Genomic DNA, 17,197 nt, shown 5'->3' on the forward strand with positions numbered 1-17,197 from the left:
AGCCCCAGGTCCGATGGGTATGCTATGCAGTTCTATAAACTTCTACAACTGCATTTGGTGAAACGTTTAGGTTGTTTCTTTGATTTTGCTATTTAAAAAATAAGAACAGGACGTGAACTTTCTAAAGCTGTAATTACAGTAATTCTTAAACTGAAAAGGATCCTCTGATGCCACAATCTTACAGACAAATTTCTTTAATTAATATAGATATTAAAGTAATGCCCAAGGTGTTGGCAGACAGGCTGTCACATTTTATTCTCCTTCTGGTGGAATCTGTCAAAGATAAGAATACTTTATATAACATTAGGAAAACTGTAGAGACTAAGATTCCTGCTATGATGATCAGCTTCAACACTGAGAAAACCTTTGATAAGAGACCAATGGTCTTATCTCTTTCAAGTGCTATATATATTTGACTTTCATGGTTATTTCTCACATGCTTTACATGAAGAACAATCTTGGTAAATGGCAAATTCTCGGCTGAAATATCAATCTCTCTCAAATCTATTAGGGAGAACCACCACCAACATAATTGTGGATTATCAATCCAAAACCTTTTCTCTAGCCCTCATTAAAAATGGAGAGTGCTACCAAGCAAAGAAAGAAGAAAAACCAAATATCAATTTCATACGAAGGACATGTCAAATTGGCTGCATTTGCAAATGGGATTTTACTTTTTCTGACTCATCCTCAGACTTCTTTGCAGAAAGTTTACAGGTTGATTCTCCCTTTGGCTTTGTCTCATGTTTAAAACTGAATTTGAAATCCTTCGGTTTGGCCTTTAATCTTAAGCATTTGACTGACTGGCATTATGAATCCAGATACTATACAGTATTACATTTTGAAAAACAACTCTTACAACCCCTTCCATCCCAGATATATTCATGCGGATAAAGTTAACTTACCATTTAGTATCAAAAGAAGTGTACTGGTTTTAGCTCTTATATAAACTTGGCACTATCTATTTCCTAAATTCACTGCAAGCCCAGAGAGACTCTATTGGTCCCTATTGGAGGAAATGTTGATTTTCTATAGTAATGGATAGTATCATGTTCAAGAAGTGGAATGAGAAGGGAATAGAATATTTGGTAAATTTATTACATGATGCTAGAACGATCAAATTCTTTCAGGCATTACAGACAATTTGAGCTCCCTTGGAGTAAAATGCTCAGAGTAATATGCTCAAATGAAACATTTTAACATTAGATAAGATAAACCTACAAGGTTCTAAGGTTGAGTCCACTGAGGAATTTCTGGCTCCTGATAAAGACAGTAGACCAACAATATCTGGTTATAAGACAGCACTGGATTCAAAAGAAGACTATAAGTGACAGGATCTATATGAAAGTGGAATAAATACCAATCAATTGATAAACCACTTGAACAATTTATTAATAGTTTTAAGCAAATTGTTAAAATTACTGATAGTGCAAACTTATGGGAAACTTCTTATAAATTTTGGAAGACAGTATATTACTCTTGTAGGAGAGCATATTTACCCAAAACAGTACAAATAGATACGTGGCATAAGTGTAATCAGGCAAAGTCATTTATTCTGGGGTTGTACTGAGATTCAGAAATATTGGAATTTGGATTTCTATGAGACCAGAGATAGGTTTTTGAAAACATTTCTGTGAAAATCCTTTTTAATAGGGAAGAATTAGATTCATCTAAAATGGTGTGAGAAGGCTAGACCTATGTACAGTATGAACAATGGAGAAATGCTATGCATTCTTTGATGGAATTGGGGAAAAAGTCAGAAAGAGTAAAATTAATAGAAGTGTTCTTACTAGTGTGGGAACCTCATTACCAATCCTTGCCTCCAAGGCATGCAGTTTAATTATGAATTAATACCAGGATATTGCCTCCCTTGCTATTAATATGATTGTGCAATTAGTTGGTCTATGAAAAGGGTGGGTTGGGAAGTGAAGAAGGTTTGAGGTCTGTTAAATCTTTGCTTTTTGCACAGAATTGTTTGTATTTGCAATTTTTAATAAAAAGATTTAAACAAAATTAAATGGATTGTCTCACTGCAGCCAGTCTATAAGGCTTAAAAATATAAAATATTCAAATTTTTCAATGGGCCAATGTCTTTTCCTACATAGGAAAAAGACAAACTCCTAATGAGGGAACAAAGGCTTCTTTGGAACATTATCCAGTGTTAAAATGATATACATGCATATATACATATACTTATAAATATATTTATATATAAACTTACCATAACATATGTATATACATGTAGGCAACTAAGCATATTACACATAGAAGACAGAATGTTTTCTGAAAATATATCTTATTTGCGATCACTTAAAACTTGTGATACCTATACTTATAACCATAAATTAACAAATTTGTCAAACTAGACAAAATTTAAGGTTGTAAAACAACTCTAATAAATGTATTCTGACCTGACTGAGCTTTTCCATGTGTGCTACTAGCAAAGGGAAGCGGTGTACCAAGGCAGAGTCATTTTCAGTGCTGACTTGTTTGACCATGGAACGCAGGAGCACTTCGCCATCATAAGCAATGGGAAAAATCGAGGTTAGCTTCACAGAAGTGTGGCACAGAGCAGACATAACCGCTGCCAGAAGTCGGCTACTTGAGGTCTTGAAATTAGCTTCCTGGATATCCTTTAGAAAACAAAATAAAGTTATTTTTATCACACCATTTATTCCCACAGCACAGAGGTAAAGCAGAGCTGCTACCTGTAATAGGTGTTCTCAGAGGACAGAGGATGTTAGTCCTCACACATGGATGGCATCATCAGATGGAGCCCGGCAAAGAAAATTTCTGTCAAAGTTTCCAGAACTTTGATTTGGCATACTGAGCATGTCCAGCATGCCCTATACCATGCATCCACGTGGGGGTCCCTCTTCAGTCTCGCAACATAGAATTATGATTAAAATAAAACAAAACAGGAGAAACCCAACTCCGCGGGGTGGCAGGTGGGTTTTGTGAGGACTAACATCCTGCTGTCCTTGGAGAATACCTGTTACAGGTAAACAATTCTTTCTGAGGACAAGCAGGATGGTAGTCTTCACACATGGGTGAATCTCTAGCTACAGGCTGCTCCCCAAAGTAAAAGGGGACCAACAGTCACCAACTAGGTGCCAATGGGCACAACAGTGCCTTTGGTAACAGAGGGGGAGACAGCCTGAACCCAATGAGCCCTAGGAAGGGAGAGTTGTGTTCTACACCTCAAACAAGTTCCAGACTGGTCGAGCCTACTGTCATGTCAGTCATCCCTAATCCAGAGAACAGTGAGATGAGAATGTGTGGAGAGAACTCCATAGGACAGCCTTTCAGATCACCTCCACAGAACTACTCGCAAGTGGGCCACCGACGTTGCTATGGCTCTGACAGAATAAGCCTTGACATGATCCCCAAGATGCAGTCCTGCCTGTGCATAACAGAAGGAGATGCAATCCGCTAGTCAACTGGATAATGTCTGTTTAAAATTACTAATGCCCAACCTACTCCTATCAAAAGAAATAAAAAGTTGGGTGGAATGTCTATGGGCTTTCTATCCACTCCAGATAGAAGTCTAAGGATTGCTTGTAGTCCAAACTGTGCAGTACTCTTTTGCCTTGGGGGGAATGGGACTTGGGAAAGAATATTGGCAGGACGATTGACTGGTTAAGAAGGAAATTCGTCACCACCTTAGGTAGGAATTTAGGGTGCGTATGCATAAGGTGGATAAGTCACTAAAGGCCTGGATCTCACTGACCCTGCACACTGAAGTGATCGCCATAAAAAATATGACCTTCCAGGTCAGGTACCTTCAGGTCACAGGAGCACAGCGGCTCAAAAGAAACTTTCAACAGCTGAGCTAAACCACAATGAGGTCCCAAAACACAGCAGGAGGTCTTAGGGGAAGCTCTGACTGAAGTACACCCAGCATGAAACATACAACTATAGGCTGTACAAAGATAGGTATACCATATACACCTTGATGGTATGCACTCACATGAACTCTAACAGAGTTGGTTTTCAAGGAAATATCTGATAGGTGTAGGAAGTAATCAAGCAGTTTCTGTGTGGGACATAAGAACGGATCTAGGGTCTTCTGTCACACGACATACAAAACCTCCTCCACTTCAGTCCATTGGACTTTCTAGTGGAAGGGTCCATCAAGCCCAGCATCCTGTTTCAAACAGAAGCCAAACCAGACTACAAGACCTTGGCAAGAATCCAAAGACTAAGATGATCCCATGCTACTGATGCCAGTAATAGCAAAAGCCATTCCCTAAGTCAACTTGATTAATAGCAGTTAATGGACTTCTCCTCCAAGAACTTATTCAAACCTTTTTTTAAACCCAGTTACACTACATCCTCTGGCAACAAATTCCAAAGCTTAATTGTGCGTTGAGTGAAAAAAGATTTTCTCCGATTAGTCTTAAATGTGCTACTTGCTAACTTCATGGAGTGCCCCCTAGTCCTATTTGCCATCTGATCTTTATAGGAAGCAGAACCGAGGCACCTTCTGGTTGCAGGGGGATGCAAACATAGTCTCATCTGGGCTCCTCCAGAGGCGAATATCTGATTCACTACCCAAAACACTGAAAACTCAGACTGGAGATACTAAGGAAGGGCCCCAGTGACAGATCAAAGAGAAAAAAAAATGCGAAAAAATTTTTTTTACACAAGACAAAAAGCCAAACTTTTGAGCTCAATCACACCGCAAGGCTCACAGCTCTGCAGAACAAAAAGAGATTGAAGAGGGACGCCACATAGATGCGTGGTATAGGGCATGCTCAGTGTGCCTAGTCAAAGTTCTAGAAAATTTGATATAAGTTTTCCACATCAGGGTTCCATCTGATATCACCCATGTGTGAGGCCCTACCATTCTGCTTGTCCTTGGGAAAAAAGGTGAATTTACCAAATTATCAGACTAAGAAATTAACTGAAGATAAACAGGCTGATATTCAGATAGGGCCACATGCTTGAACTTGGGCACTTCTCTTCAACCAACTAAGAGTACCTACATTATGGGCCAAGGTGGCAAAACCCTCTCCTAACTTGGAGGGCTCACAGCTCAGCCAAACCCCCTCCCCTTACTGCCAGATTAAGAATACAGTAGCAGAGCCGATAACCGCTTGGAATCCACCCCCTTGCCCGCCAGAATAAAAATACTGTAGAGGGGGTTAACAGCTCCTATGAAACCCATATTCCGGCTGCTGGATTAAAGCAGCAGCAGAGCTGACAGCGCCAAACTCCCCTACTATATGACCAAACATTTAAAATCTTATTGAAAACATATCTATTTAGGCTGGAATATGAATGAGTAGATTATATTTTATGAAGCTTTGACAGACTATTGATTTAGTTTTAAGAAACTTGTTAGAATAGTGTGTCATTTTGTTTCATGTTTTACTGCTTTGTTTTAACCTATGAATGTACATTTTAAATTTGCATTTTAGTGTTGTCTTATATTTAATGTATGGTTTGGTTGCAAATCACCTGTTGCTCTGGCAGTAGGCAATTAATAAATCCTGAGTAAAAATAAACTGTGTTCCCAAAAATGCCTCCAAAGACCACCTCACCAGATGCCTGCTTCCCGCCTCAAAAAGTTCTGTAACTTAAGCCAGGAGGCCAGTATCTTGCGGTTCTCCCTGCTTTTTGCATAACATTATTCTGACAGCAACAGTACTGTATTTTTACTCTGGTGGATGGGTCGTCGCGGGAGTGGGTTCACTGGCCAGATTTAGGGCTCTTCTGGTTAGGTTAGGCATCTATCACTGGAAATCATCTCTTGGTGCTTAAGTTCCTTCCCCCAACCTGACCCTATCCATTTCCTAAACCACTTTTAAGGCACATAAATTTAGGTGCTCAGACAGCACCTAGACTTTCTGAAAACTGGACTCAACATGAATAGTTATCTGCATTCTCCCAGGACAAGCAGGATGGTAGTCCTCATATATGGGTATCATCATCAGGATGGAGCCCAATCACGGAACACTTCTTGTCAAAGTTTCTAAAACTTTGACTGGCACACTGAGCATGCCCAGCATTCCACCAGCCCTGCATCCAGTAGGGGGTACCCACTCGATCTCTTTTTCCGTGCAGCAGTTCTCGCGGTTATCAGGAGCCCTGTGAGATTTTTCCTCATGGAACTTTTCTAAACGTTTTCTAAAAAATTACCCTATCAGGGGTTCTCCCTCGAACATAGACTTTCATTAGTGTCAGTAAGTTTTTACCTGCTTGTTTGCGGTCGATATCCGATGTTACCATCACCGGTGCCCGACATCCAACGACTGCGCGCCAGGTTTATTTTTCAAAAAAATGGCGACCGGCTTCAGGAAGTGCCCTGAATGTCCGAGGACCATGTCCATCACGACCCACCTAATGTATACTTTTATGTTTGTGATCTTCCCATGACATTTAAATATGTACCAGTTGTGCCCAAATGACACCAAAGGGCTGCCAGGCCCACTTAGAAAAAATGGAACTCTTGTTCCAATCTAAGTGTTCCACACCGCCTACTTCAGCTAAGAATACACCAGCTCAGAAGACATCCTCATCGTCGACTCAGTCTCCTTCCACCTCTCAGCACCATTGAGGTACCGGCGATCGCAAATCACTGGGTTCCTCCCATTCAAAAGCATCGACTTCTTCATCTTCGGTGCCGGAAAAAGATCGCGCCGAGCACTGAGAGACGCATAGGCATCGGAAAGATACTTCCTCTGGTACTGGCACCAACAAGACATCGGCATCGATGGAACCACCGACGAAGTCCCAGGGAGAGGAGCCCCCATCCTCCTCTGGACCCGGACACAGAGGCGATCCCCACCAGCAATGGTGCCGGGAGCCGAGATTTCACGTACTGTGGACCCTCTGGCGATGCCTCTGGAGCCTCCAATCCCAGAAATGGTGTTACCTACACCAGCTTTCTGGGAGGAATTGAACCAGATGGTTCAAGAGGCAGTTCTTCAAGCAATCAAAGAATTCCAGTCGCCACCGGCACAGACTCCCATGCTGAGGCTCGACTAGATGCCTACTATGCTGGCTCCATTACTGGAACGCTTAGATACCCTTATTGGCGCTCTTCCACCGGTGCCCGCGCCCTCTGATCCCTCGATTCCCTTGATGCCACCAGTTCCTCCTCTGCCATCGACACAGATTCCTCTCTCATCAGATGATGAAGACCGGGACTCGATGCCGGATCCGATCCCGGGTCCGTCCAGTGTTTTACCACTCAGACGTCCATCCAAAGCACCAATACCATCGGTGCCATCTCTGGAACTGGCTGGATTAGGACTTCTTCCACCATCAGAAGAACAACTGCAAGGTGCAGGAGACCAGCCTTATGATCCTTGGACTGATGATTCCAGTGACTTCCAGGATTCGGAGGACATCCCATCAGAACCTTCACCTCTTGAGGAGAGACTGCGCTCCCCTCCAGAAGACCTTTCGTTTGCAAGCTTTATAAAGGAAATGTCTGAAACCATTCCCTTTAAGCTGCAAACTGAAGAGGATGCCAGACACAGGATGTTGTAGGTTCTCCAGTTCGTGGATGCCCCAAAAGAAGTTATGGCAATCCCGGTTCATGAGGTCCTCCTTGACCTATTGCATCGTACCTGGGAACACCCAGCTTCAGTTCCACCAGTAAATAGAAAGACTGATGCTACTTACCTAGTCCAATCAGCTCCAGGTTTCCAGAAAAGCCAGCTTCCTCACCACTCTGTAGTGGTAGAATCTGCTCAGAAGAAAGCAAAGAAATTCCAGCCTCATTCTTCTGCCCCGCCAGGCAAAGAGCAGAAATCCCTGGTCGCCTTTGGATGAAAAGTATTTCAAGTGATGGCACGTATAGCAGCCTACCAGCTATACATGACCCAGTACACTAGAAACTTGTGGAAACAAGTACAAGATTTCTCAGACACTCTACCAGAAGAATTTCAAGAGGGTCTAACTTCCATACTCCAGAAAGGCCTTGACACTGGGAAACACGAGATGAGAGCTGCCTACGACATCTTTGACACCACCTCAAGAGTGTCAGCAGCAGGCATAAGGCCAGATGGGCTTTGTTAAAAGCATCGGACTCGTGCCAAGAAGTCCAAGAAAGATTGTCAGGCCTCCCTTGCACAGGGGACAACTTATTTGGGGAAAAAATACAAGAAACAGTTGCGCAACTCAAGGACCATCATGAGACTTTGTGGCAATTTTCTACTGTTCCCTCTGACTTTTCATCCACCACAAAAAGGCAGTTCAGAAGGGATCCTAGGAGACTAACCTACAAAACCCGTAGGCATTACCCTCCCCCACCTCGGTCTCATCCAGCTGGACCCTATCAGAAAGGTCAACCTCGTCAACACAGACCACCCAAGACCCAACCAGCTCTGCAGACAGGTCCTGCATCAGGTTTTTGACTCCCTTCTAGAGAGCAACAGCCAACCTCCAAGCAAATTTTCCTGTAGGAGGCTGCTTGTGCCACTTTGTAAACATATGGCACACAATCACAATAGACCAATGGGTCCTTTCTGTAGTAACCCAGGGTTACCATCTAAACTTCCTTATGCTTCCCCCCAGACTCCTCATCTCGTCCTGCGTGGAGAACAAAAACCACTCTCCCATTCTTGAGGAGGAACTTCTAACCCTCCTCCGCTCCAAAGACGTAGAACCGGTTCCCACGGTTCAGCGAAGGAAGGGGTTCTACTCCCGTTATTTTCAAGTTCCAAAAAAGTCAGGCGGCATTCAACCTTTATTGGATCTACATGCCCTAAACAAATATGTACGCAAGGAAAAGTTCAGGATGGTAACCCCAGGCTCTATGCTCCCTCTCCTCCAAAGGGGAGATTGGCTTTGCTCTCTAGGTCTTCAGGAGGTATATGCTCATATAGTAATAACCCCTCCACAAGTACCTAAGATTCTTAGTCAGTCACCGACATTACCAATACAGAGTGTTGCCTTTCGGCCTAGCGTCAGCACCACATGTGTTCACAAAATGCCTAGCAGTAGTAGCCGCTTACCTACAACAAAAAAGCATCCACGTCTATCCCTATTTAGATGATTGGTTACTCAAAGGTCCATCCAAGGAAGTAGTTCTCCACTCCCTTCATCTCACTCTTCAGCTACTACAATCCTTGGAGTTTCTAATAAACTATCCCAAGTCCAATCTCACCCCATCGCGCACCCTCTCCTTTATCGGGGCAGATTTAGACACCAGGCAGGCCAAAGCATTTCACCCAAGGGATCAAGCGCACACGTTATCCACCTTGGCCAAGACAATATAAACTCGCTGAACCACAACAGCTCATCATCTATTAACCTTCCTAGGTCACATGGTGTCCACGGTTCAAGTCATTCCAATGGCTTGTTTAGCCATGAAAGTTGCACAATGGACCTTAAAAACTCAGTGGTCCCAGTCATCTCAACATATGTCTCACATTGTTCACATTACCAAACAACTTAGTCTCTCACTAGCATGGTGGATCCAGGAGACCAATCTTCTCATAGGACTACCCTTTCAATCTCCAGAACCTCAGATTACACTAACCACAGATGCCTCCAACCTTGCTTGGGGAGCCCATGTAAACAACATGCAAACCCAGGGAACCTGGACCACAGCAGAATCAAAGCACCAGATAAACTTTCTGAAGCTCAGAGCAATCCGATACGCCCTATTTGCTTTCCAGGACTGCCCATCCAACAAAGCAATCCTGATTCAAATGGACAACCAAGTAGCGATGTGGTTCCTCAACAAACAAGGGGGCATAGGCTCTTACCTGCTATGCCAGGAGGCAGCGCAGATCTGGGCCTGGGCTCTCTTTCATTCCATGCTACTGAGAGTAACCTACCTGGCAGGCGTGGACAATGTGATGGCGGACAATCTCAGCCGGACTTTTCATCCCCACAAATGGTCCCTACATCCCACTGTAGCAGACAAGATATTCCACCAGTGGGGCAGACCGCACATAGACCTCTTTGCGTCAATTCACAATCGCAAAGTAGACAATTTCTACTCTCTACACCGCAGCCACAAGACACCACCATGGGATGCCTTCGCCCACTCATGGTCAATGGGTCTTCTATATGCCTACCCTCCACTTCCACTCATCAGCAAGACTCTCATGAAGTTACGGCAGGACCGGGGCTTAATGATCCTCATAGCCCCTCACTGGACGCGACAGGTTTGGATTCCCATCCTACGTGACCTCTCAATCTGACAACCAATTTGCCTGGGCACAGATCCAATTCTGATAACACAGAACAACGGATCATTGCGTCATCCGAACCTCCACTCTGTGTCTCTGACAGCATGGATGTTGAAAGGTTAATACTAGAATCCCTAAACCTTTCACTGTGTCCCAGGTACTTGTAGTTTCATGAAAGCCTTCTACTAGGAAATCTTATCATTCCAAATGGAAGAGATTATCCTTGTGGTGCACAATGAAGGAATTAGATCTCTTTTCCTGTCCTACAACAAGGTTCCTAGACTACCTCTGGCACCTTTCAGAGTTTGGTCTGCAAACTTCCTCCATCCGAGTGCATGTCAGCGCCATAGCCACTTACTACAAAGGCATAGGAGATGCTCCGATATCAACGCAACCCCTTGTTGGGCGCTTTATGAGAGGCTTGCTACAACTGAAGCCTCCATTGCATCCTCCGGTTCCAGCATGGGACCTTAATGTTGTGCTAGCACGGCTGAGACCTCCGTTCGAGCCCCTGCACTCCTGCAAGCTGCGACATCTCACTTGGAAAGTGATCTTTCTAGTTGCTATAACATCGGCTCGCAGAGTCAGTGACCTACAAGTACTGGTAACATACCCACTGTATACCAAATTTCTTCAGAATCATGTGGTACTCCAAACTCACCCTAAATTCCTACCAAAAGTAGTTTCTGATTTCCATTAAATCAGTCCATAATACTTCCTACCTTTTTTCCAAGGCCTCAATCACAACCAGGTGAGCGGGCTCTGCATTCCTTGGAATGTAAACTTGCCCTCACCTTTTATTTGGACTGCACTGCAGCCCATAGGAAGTCCACCCAACTGTTTGTCTCCTTCAATAAAACCAGATTGGGAGCTCCAGTGGGCAAACAGACCCTGTCCACCTGGCTGGCGGACTGCATTTCTTTCTGCTACCAACAAGCACGCCTTCCAGTACAGGAACGTGTAAAAGCGCATTCAGTAAGCGCCATGGCAACATCAGTAGCGCACCTCCGTTCTGTACCTCTTGCTGACATCTGCAGAGGTAGCCACATGGAGTTCCCTCCACACCTTTGCTGCTCATTATTGTCTCGACAAGGCTGGCAGACAGGATTCCATCTTCGGCCAGTCTGTCCTGTGTAATTTTTTTTTTTTTTTTTTTAATTTTTTATTTTCATAACTTTTCAACAATATTATTACATATTGAAACTTATAAGAAAAACTGGAAATATCACAAGATGTACATTCCTTTTCAGTCTTGCAACTTGAATTTGTAATGTGTAATTTGTTTCCAGTTTAACAACCCAACTTCCTTCCTGAGACCCACTGTGAAACTCAGGCTGCCCTCCTACCCAAAACCACCCCTATTGTTATGCCTGTTGCACGTCGTTGGGTGCTTTTGGTATGTTTACTCGGGCATCCTGTAGCTCACTATTCCCCCATATGTGAAGACTACCATCCTGCTTGTCATGGGAGAAAGCAGAGTTGCTTACCTGTAACAGGTGTTCTCTCAGGACAGCAGGACGTTAGTGTTAGGGAGCGCTAGGAGAGCAGTCCCATTTCCGAGGAGATTGTATGCCCTTGGACCTTAGCACAACCCCAGAGGACTCCAAGGCAGAACAGAGGCTGGTGAGACATGTCCAAGCCTGGGCTGAGAACAGGAAGCCAGGCCCCTGCCGACCTGCACAGCCTCAGTGAGACCAACCACGCAAGGTTGGTCTCTGAGTGGTCCTCAGACTACTCCAAGCCCTTTCGGACCTGCCGCTGGAAACGGCAAAGGCAGCAGGTCGGACAGGAGATGAGGTCAGATGAAGGCTCTGGAACATGAAGACTCAAGACGAGTAACTTAGAGACGAGAAGACACAGACGAGAGGCTTGAGCACGAAGAATAGGGATCAAGGTTCACGAACAAAGTCAAGTACTGGGTTGAGGCTGCGACGCATTGCGCCCTACACAGCCCACCACAGGGCAGACCCACAGGACTGGTCATGGACCACACATGAGTACGAAGCAGACTCCAGATGAATACATAGAAGATGAAGCCGGAACATGGCGAAGATTCAGTAGAAGCCTGCACCAAGATGCACCCTACACAGCCGCCCATGGCTGGTCATGGATCTCGCTGGAACGGAGCAGGTTCAGTCAGAGTCTTAGGCATGAACAGAGCAGTCACAAGAACATCCGAGGGCCGAGATGAGATTCAGGGTAAGGGACCAAGACGAGACTTGGCTTCAGGCATGAGACATGGGACCAAGACGAGACTTGGCTTCAGGCGAGGATGACCCTCCAGAGGCTTGCGCTGCAGACGAGAAGACAGGCTCATGCCACGAGGTAACGAGACACGACATGGCACGCCAGAAGAGGTAGCAATGAGGAACCACGGGTCCAGGAAGCAGAAGCGGAGACGAGGCATCAGGAAGGAACATCAGGAAGACCACAAAACATCAGGACAAGACAAGAGATAATCCAGAAGAGACCAGGAACATGAAGAACGATGAGGGATCCCACGAAGAACAGGAAATACCAGCAGGAGCGAAAACAAGAAGTCGTTGAGAGGAACTAACTCCTTGCGAAGGCAACTAAGGACTGGAAGCTGGGCCCTATATAGGGCTGAATATCAGGAAATGCCCTGGGAGGAGTCCAGGTGGGGCCCGGGGCATATCCGGCCACGGGCCCTTTAAATCTGTGAAGAAGGCACGGCCCACGCCCTAGGAAGACAGGAAACAGGAAGTCAGAACAACCATGGACAGCGGCCATGCTGCCACTGAGTGAGCAGCGCAGGGAAACCGAGCAGGCCACGCCCAGGCCCGACGCTGGGACAGCGGCATCCCGGCCGCGGAAAAAGCAGCTGAACGCGGCTTCCTGCCACAGGTGATGCCGGGGACTGTGGCCTCCAGGCCGCGAGGAAGGTGACGTCGGCGGCAGCTCCTACCGCAGGAAGAAGGCAGGCTGACTGCGGCTCCGTGCCGCGTTGGTAAGTGCAGGAATGTAACAGTTAGTCCTCACGAAACCCGCCCACCACCCCTCAGAGTTGGGTTCGCTTACGTTCTATTATTTTATTTTTCGCTCGTACTTTTTACTACAAACGAGACTGAGGGAGGACCCCTACTGGATGAACGGTTGGTGGCATGCTGGGCATGCTCAGTGTGCCAGTCAAAGTTCTAGAAACTTTAACAAGAAGTGTTCAGTGATTGGGCTCTATCCTGATGATGTCACCCATATGTGAGGACTAACATCCTGCTGTCCTGGGAGAACACCTTTTACAGGTAAGCAACTCTGCTTTCTCATGACTGAGTACACAAACACCTGATTTCTAAGATATAAAACTGCCTTTATGATTATATAAATTGTTTCATCAACATAAAAACAAACTACATCCTGTAACTGGAGGAACTGCCTTTAAAAGTTCTAGTTTACTCCTTGTGGCCGCACCATACACTTGATAAGGACTAATATCACAAAAACCTCCACTTGCAATTGTCTGTGAAGATTTAGACACTAAAACACACATGTACATTAATTCAATTTTGGCCTGATTTTGCTTGTATTATGGAGACACCGCTAAAAGAATAGGGGTCAGGGGGAGCTCGTTTCAATTGTGTTCCCCACATTATATAATTATTCATCAGCCCTGGACTGGGAGATGGGTGGGGGGGGGGGGGGGGGGGGGAGTAGTAATGATTTATAATAGATCTCTGGAACTTACTAGATTTGTGATTCAATAAGCTGAGGGGTTTGAATGTTTATTTTTAAAACTTGGGAGACTGGATAAATTAGGGATTTGCCCAGTCCACAGGTCCTCAAATATGAGGCTCCTGAGCTGCCTGTGGCTCTTTGTTGCCTCTTCCTCTCAACTCCAACAGAAGAGGAGACCATTATCTTCTACTAGCAGCTGTATCTCTGATACTGCTCTCCTGAAAAATATATGCTGCCTGCCTTTCAAAGTCCCATAAGATTACCCACATTTTAATGGCACAACTTGGAAAACAAGTGCTTCAGAGTGTCTATCTGTGGAAAAAAAAAACCCTTTGTTTCTGCTGCTACCCTTGGGCCAGAATGGAGCAGGGGGGCTACAAATATACCCTAGAGGTGATGGAGGAGGTTAGGGGAACCACACATCTAATTTAGAGAAGAGCTAGGGCAACTGCAAATCTTAACTGGAAGTGAGCACAGGGAGAAAGGGGTTGGGAGAGTAACAATGGTGCAATAAGGACTGAGGATGAGATTGCTGGTCCTGTGCAAGAGGGGGGGGGGAAGAGAAGGAAGAGGGATGGGGAAAGGTGCTAGACAGTGGTGAAAGTACTGTGATTTGACATGGTTTATATTTATTTTATTGTATCACAGCTTGGATAAATTGCTTTACAGGCAGTATATTTAAAATAAATACATAAAATACTGGGACTATGTGAAAAATAGGAGACTTATGAAAGGAATTTTATTTTCCCACATTTTTTTTTCACTTATATCATTGCAAATTACTTTACCATATGTTACAGGGAACTCAGAAATGCTTTAAACTTTAGCCAAGATGAGACCTACAACTTTTACCATGGAACCATGTCCATCCTAGCTAGTGAAATGTTCAAAGGAAGAGCTACTTGATAGAATTAAACAACTAATGGTCAGTATATCATTAATGGAAGGGGTTTCCTTGGTTATTATTATTATTATTATTTTTTATAGAAAAGAAATGATAGTTCATCTAAGTTTTAAAGAAATCATTGCTTAATCCTAATAACTATTTAGCCAAGCTTTCCCTTAATCTATTCACTTTCGGAACTCCACATCTCAAGCCTACCGGACAACTTACATAGTGATACCCTTTTTATCACAATGGTTATCCCTCTGTCATTCTGTTTCTTCTATTCCCAAGTTCAATCTCCTTGTTATATGTAATTTTTTTTACTGTTAAATGATTGATAAGAATGTTTTTTTTCCCCTTGTTCCATGTAAACCGATTTGATATGACACCTGTCATGAAGGTCGGTATATAAAAGAATTAAATAAATAAATAAATAAATAAACAAACAAACAAACTGTAAAAGTTTTGGACTTGTGTCCAACTTACAGTTTTTGGATAAAGTGTTGGAACATGTGGCTTTTAAACTACAAGTTTTCTTGTAGTTCTTTTAAACTACAAGTTTTCTTGTCAGGTTTTAGAGGGTCAAAGACTATCCACATAGTTTTAGTGGATAACTTTCACTGGGATTTAAGTCATTGATTTATTATATCTGCCAATTACCTTTGACACTATCAATCACAATACTCTATAGGATGCATGTTCCAGCTTGGACTTAAGCAGAATAATAGTTAACTGGTTTGTCTCTCTTTTTTTTTTTTTTTTTTTTTTTTTAAAACAGAGCTTGCAGAGAGCAATGATGTCAAATTCATGGACTCTATTATGTGAACTCCCTTAGGAATCTATTCTTTCCTCTATTCTCCAAGACATTTTTCTACAACCGTTAGGTGATGTTAATAGGTGATCTGGAGTCTGCTACAATAAATACACTGACTACATACTGAGTTCTGTGGGTAAATGATCATGCAAGGGCGATAAATGTTTGAAATCAGTATCTTTAGGGAATCAGACTAGATGTGGGAAAATAAAATTTAAATTAAGAATAAGACAAATAATGTGAATGATTAATTAGGAGTTCAGAACTTGAATACTTTACTACAAGTGTATGAATTAACTCTTATGCTGAAGACCCAAATACATGATCTGGGATTTGATTCTGCCTTTAAAAATAGTGTGCATATTTTAACAGTGGCAAGGAATGCTTTTATCAAACACTGTCCAGTTTGTCAATTGCAATGGTTTTTTGGACAAAGGAACTGAAAACCATGATGTATTGGCTAGTTTTTTTAAATTTATTGCCATACACCATGCATAAATTTGTCGCAGAACAAATGAGAAATTACTATTTACCTGATAATTTCCTTTTCTTTAGACCAGACAGATGAATCCAGAACCAGTGGATTATGCACCTCTACCAGCAGATACAGTTAGAGCAAAGCTGACATCACAGTATAAGAACATAAGAAAATGCCATACTGGGTCAGACCAAGGGTCCATCAAGCCCAGCATCCTGTTTCCAACAGTGGCCAAGCCAGGCCATAAGAACCTGGCAAGTACCCAAAAACTAAGTCTGTTCCATGTTACCTTAGCTAATGGCAGTGGCTATTCTCTAAGTATACATTCCCCTGCAGTGACATCAGCCAACTATGGACAGACTAGCAAAAAATGTGATTAATAACATAACCATTTCAGTACTCAACCAACAAGAAATACTGAACTCAGACAAAGAATGTATTAACACTAGTCTAGGGACTGGATTAACACTTACTAGTAACACCTGGAAACTCGTAGCAACGCAGAAGGACCATAGCACAATCAGTCAGCAGCCAAGGACAGGAAGCTGGATTCATCTGTCAGTCTAAAGAAAAGGAAATTATCAGGTAAGTAGTAATTTCTCATTTCTTAGCATCCAGACAGATGAATCTAGAGCCAATGGAATGTACCCAAGGTACTCCCAAATAGGGTGGAAGGCAGCCTGCAGTTCCAGTCAAAACTGCAAGTGTAAAGGTTGCATCCTCCCGGGCCTGCATATCCAGATAATATCATCTGGAAAAGGTGTATAAAGGAGAACCACGTCACAGCTCAGCAAATATCGATGGAAGACAATCCCATTTCCGCCCATTGCACTACCTGAGCCCCAGTGGAATGAGCCCTAACCTGACTAGGCAATGGCTGCTCAGCATCCATATACGCAGCCGTGACTACCTCCTTAATCCAGTGAGCTATTGTAGCCCGCAAAGCCAGCTCACCCTGTTCACTTCCACCATGGAGGACAAATAGGCTATCCATCTTCCTGAGAGGTCTAGAAACCTCCAGATACCTCTCAATATGTTTCTTAACATCCAAGGGTTACAATAGGCAATATACCTCTGTATCACTTTCCCTATCTAGAGACAGCAGGGAAATGGACTGACAAGTGAAAATCCAAGACCACTTTTGGCAAAAAGGAAGAAACAGTACACAGTTGTAT

At 43.7% G+C, this 17,197-nt stretch overlaps 1 protein-coding gene across 1 annotated transcript in view; it reads right to left on the reverse strand.

Moving 5' to 3' along the window:
- MYCBP2 (MYC binding protein 2) overlaps positions 1-17,197 on the reverse strand; it is a 1,075,853-nt gene that overhangs the window by 688,722 nt on the left and 369,934 nt on the right. The window contains 1 exon segment of the mRNA XM_029603038.1: positions 2,412-2,633. Coding sequence (XP_029458898.1) covers positions 2,412-2,633 — 222 coding nt within the window.

The sequence above is a fragment of the Rhinatrema bivittatum genome, chromosome 5 (genome assembly GCF_901001135.1).
Source record: "Rhinatrema bivittatum chromosome 5, aRhiBiv1.1, whole genome shotgun sequence".
In the NCBI taxonomy this organism is placed as follows: Eukaryota; Metazoa; Chordata; class Amphibia; order Gymnophiona; family Rhinatrematidae; genus Rhinatrema; species Rhinatrema bivittatum.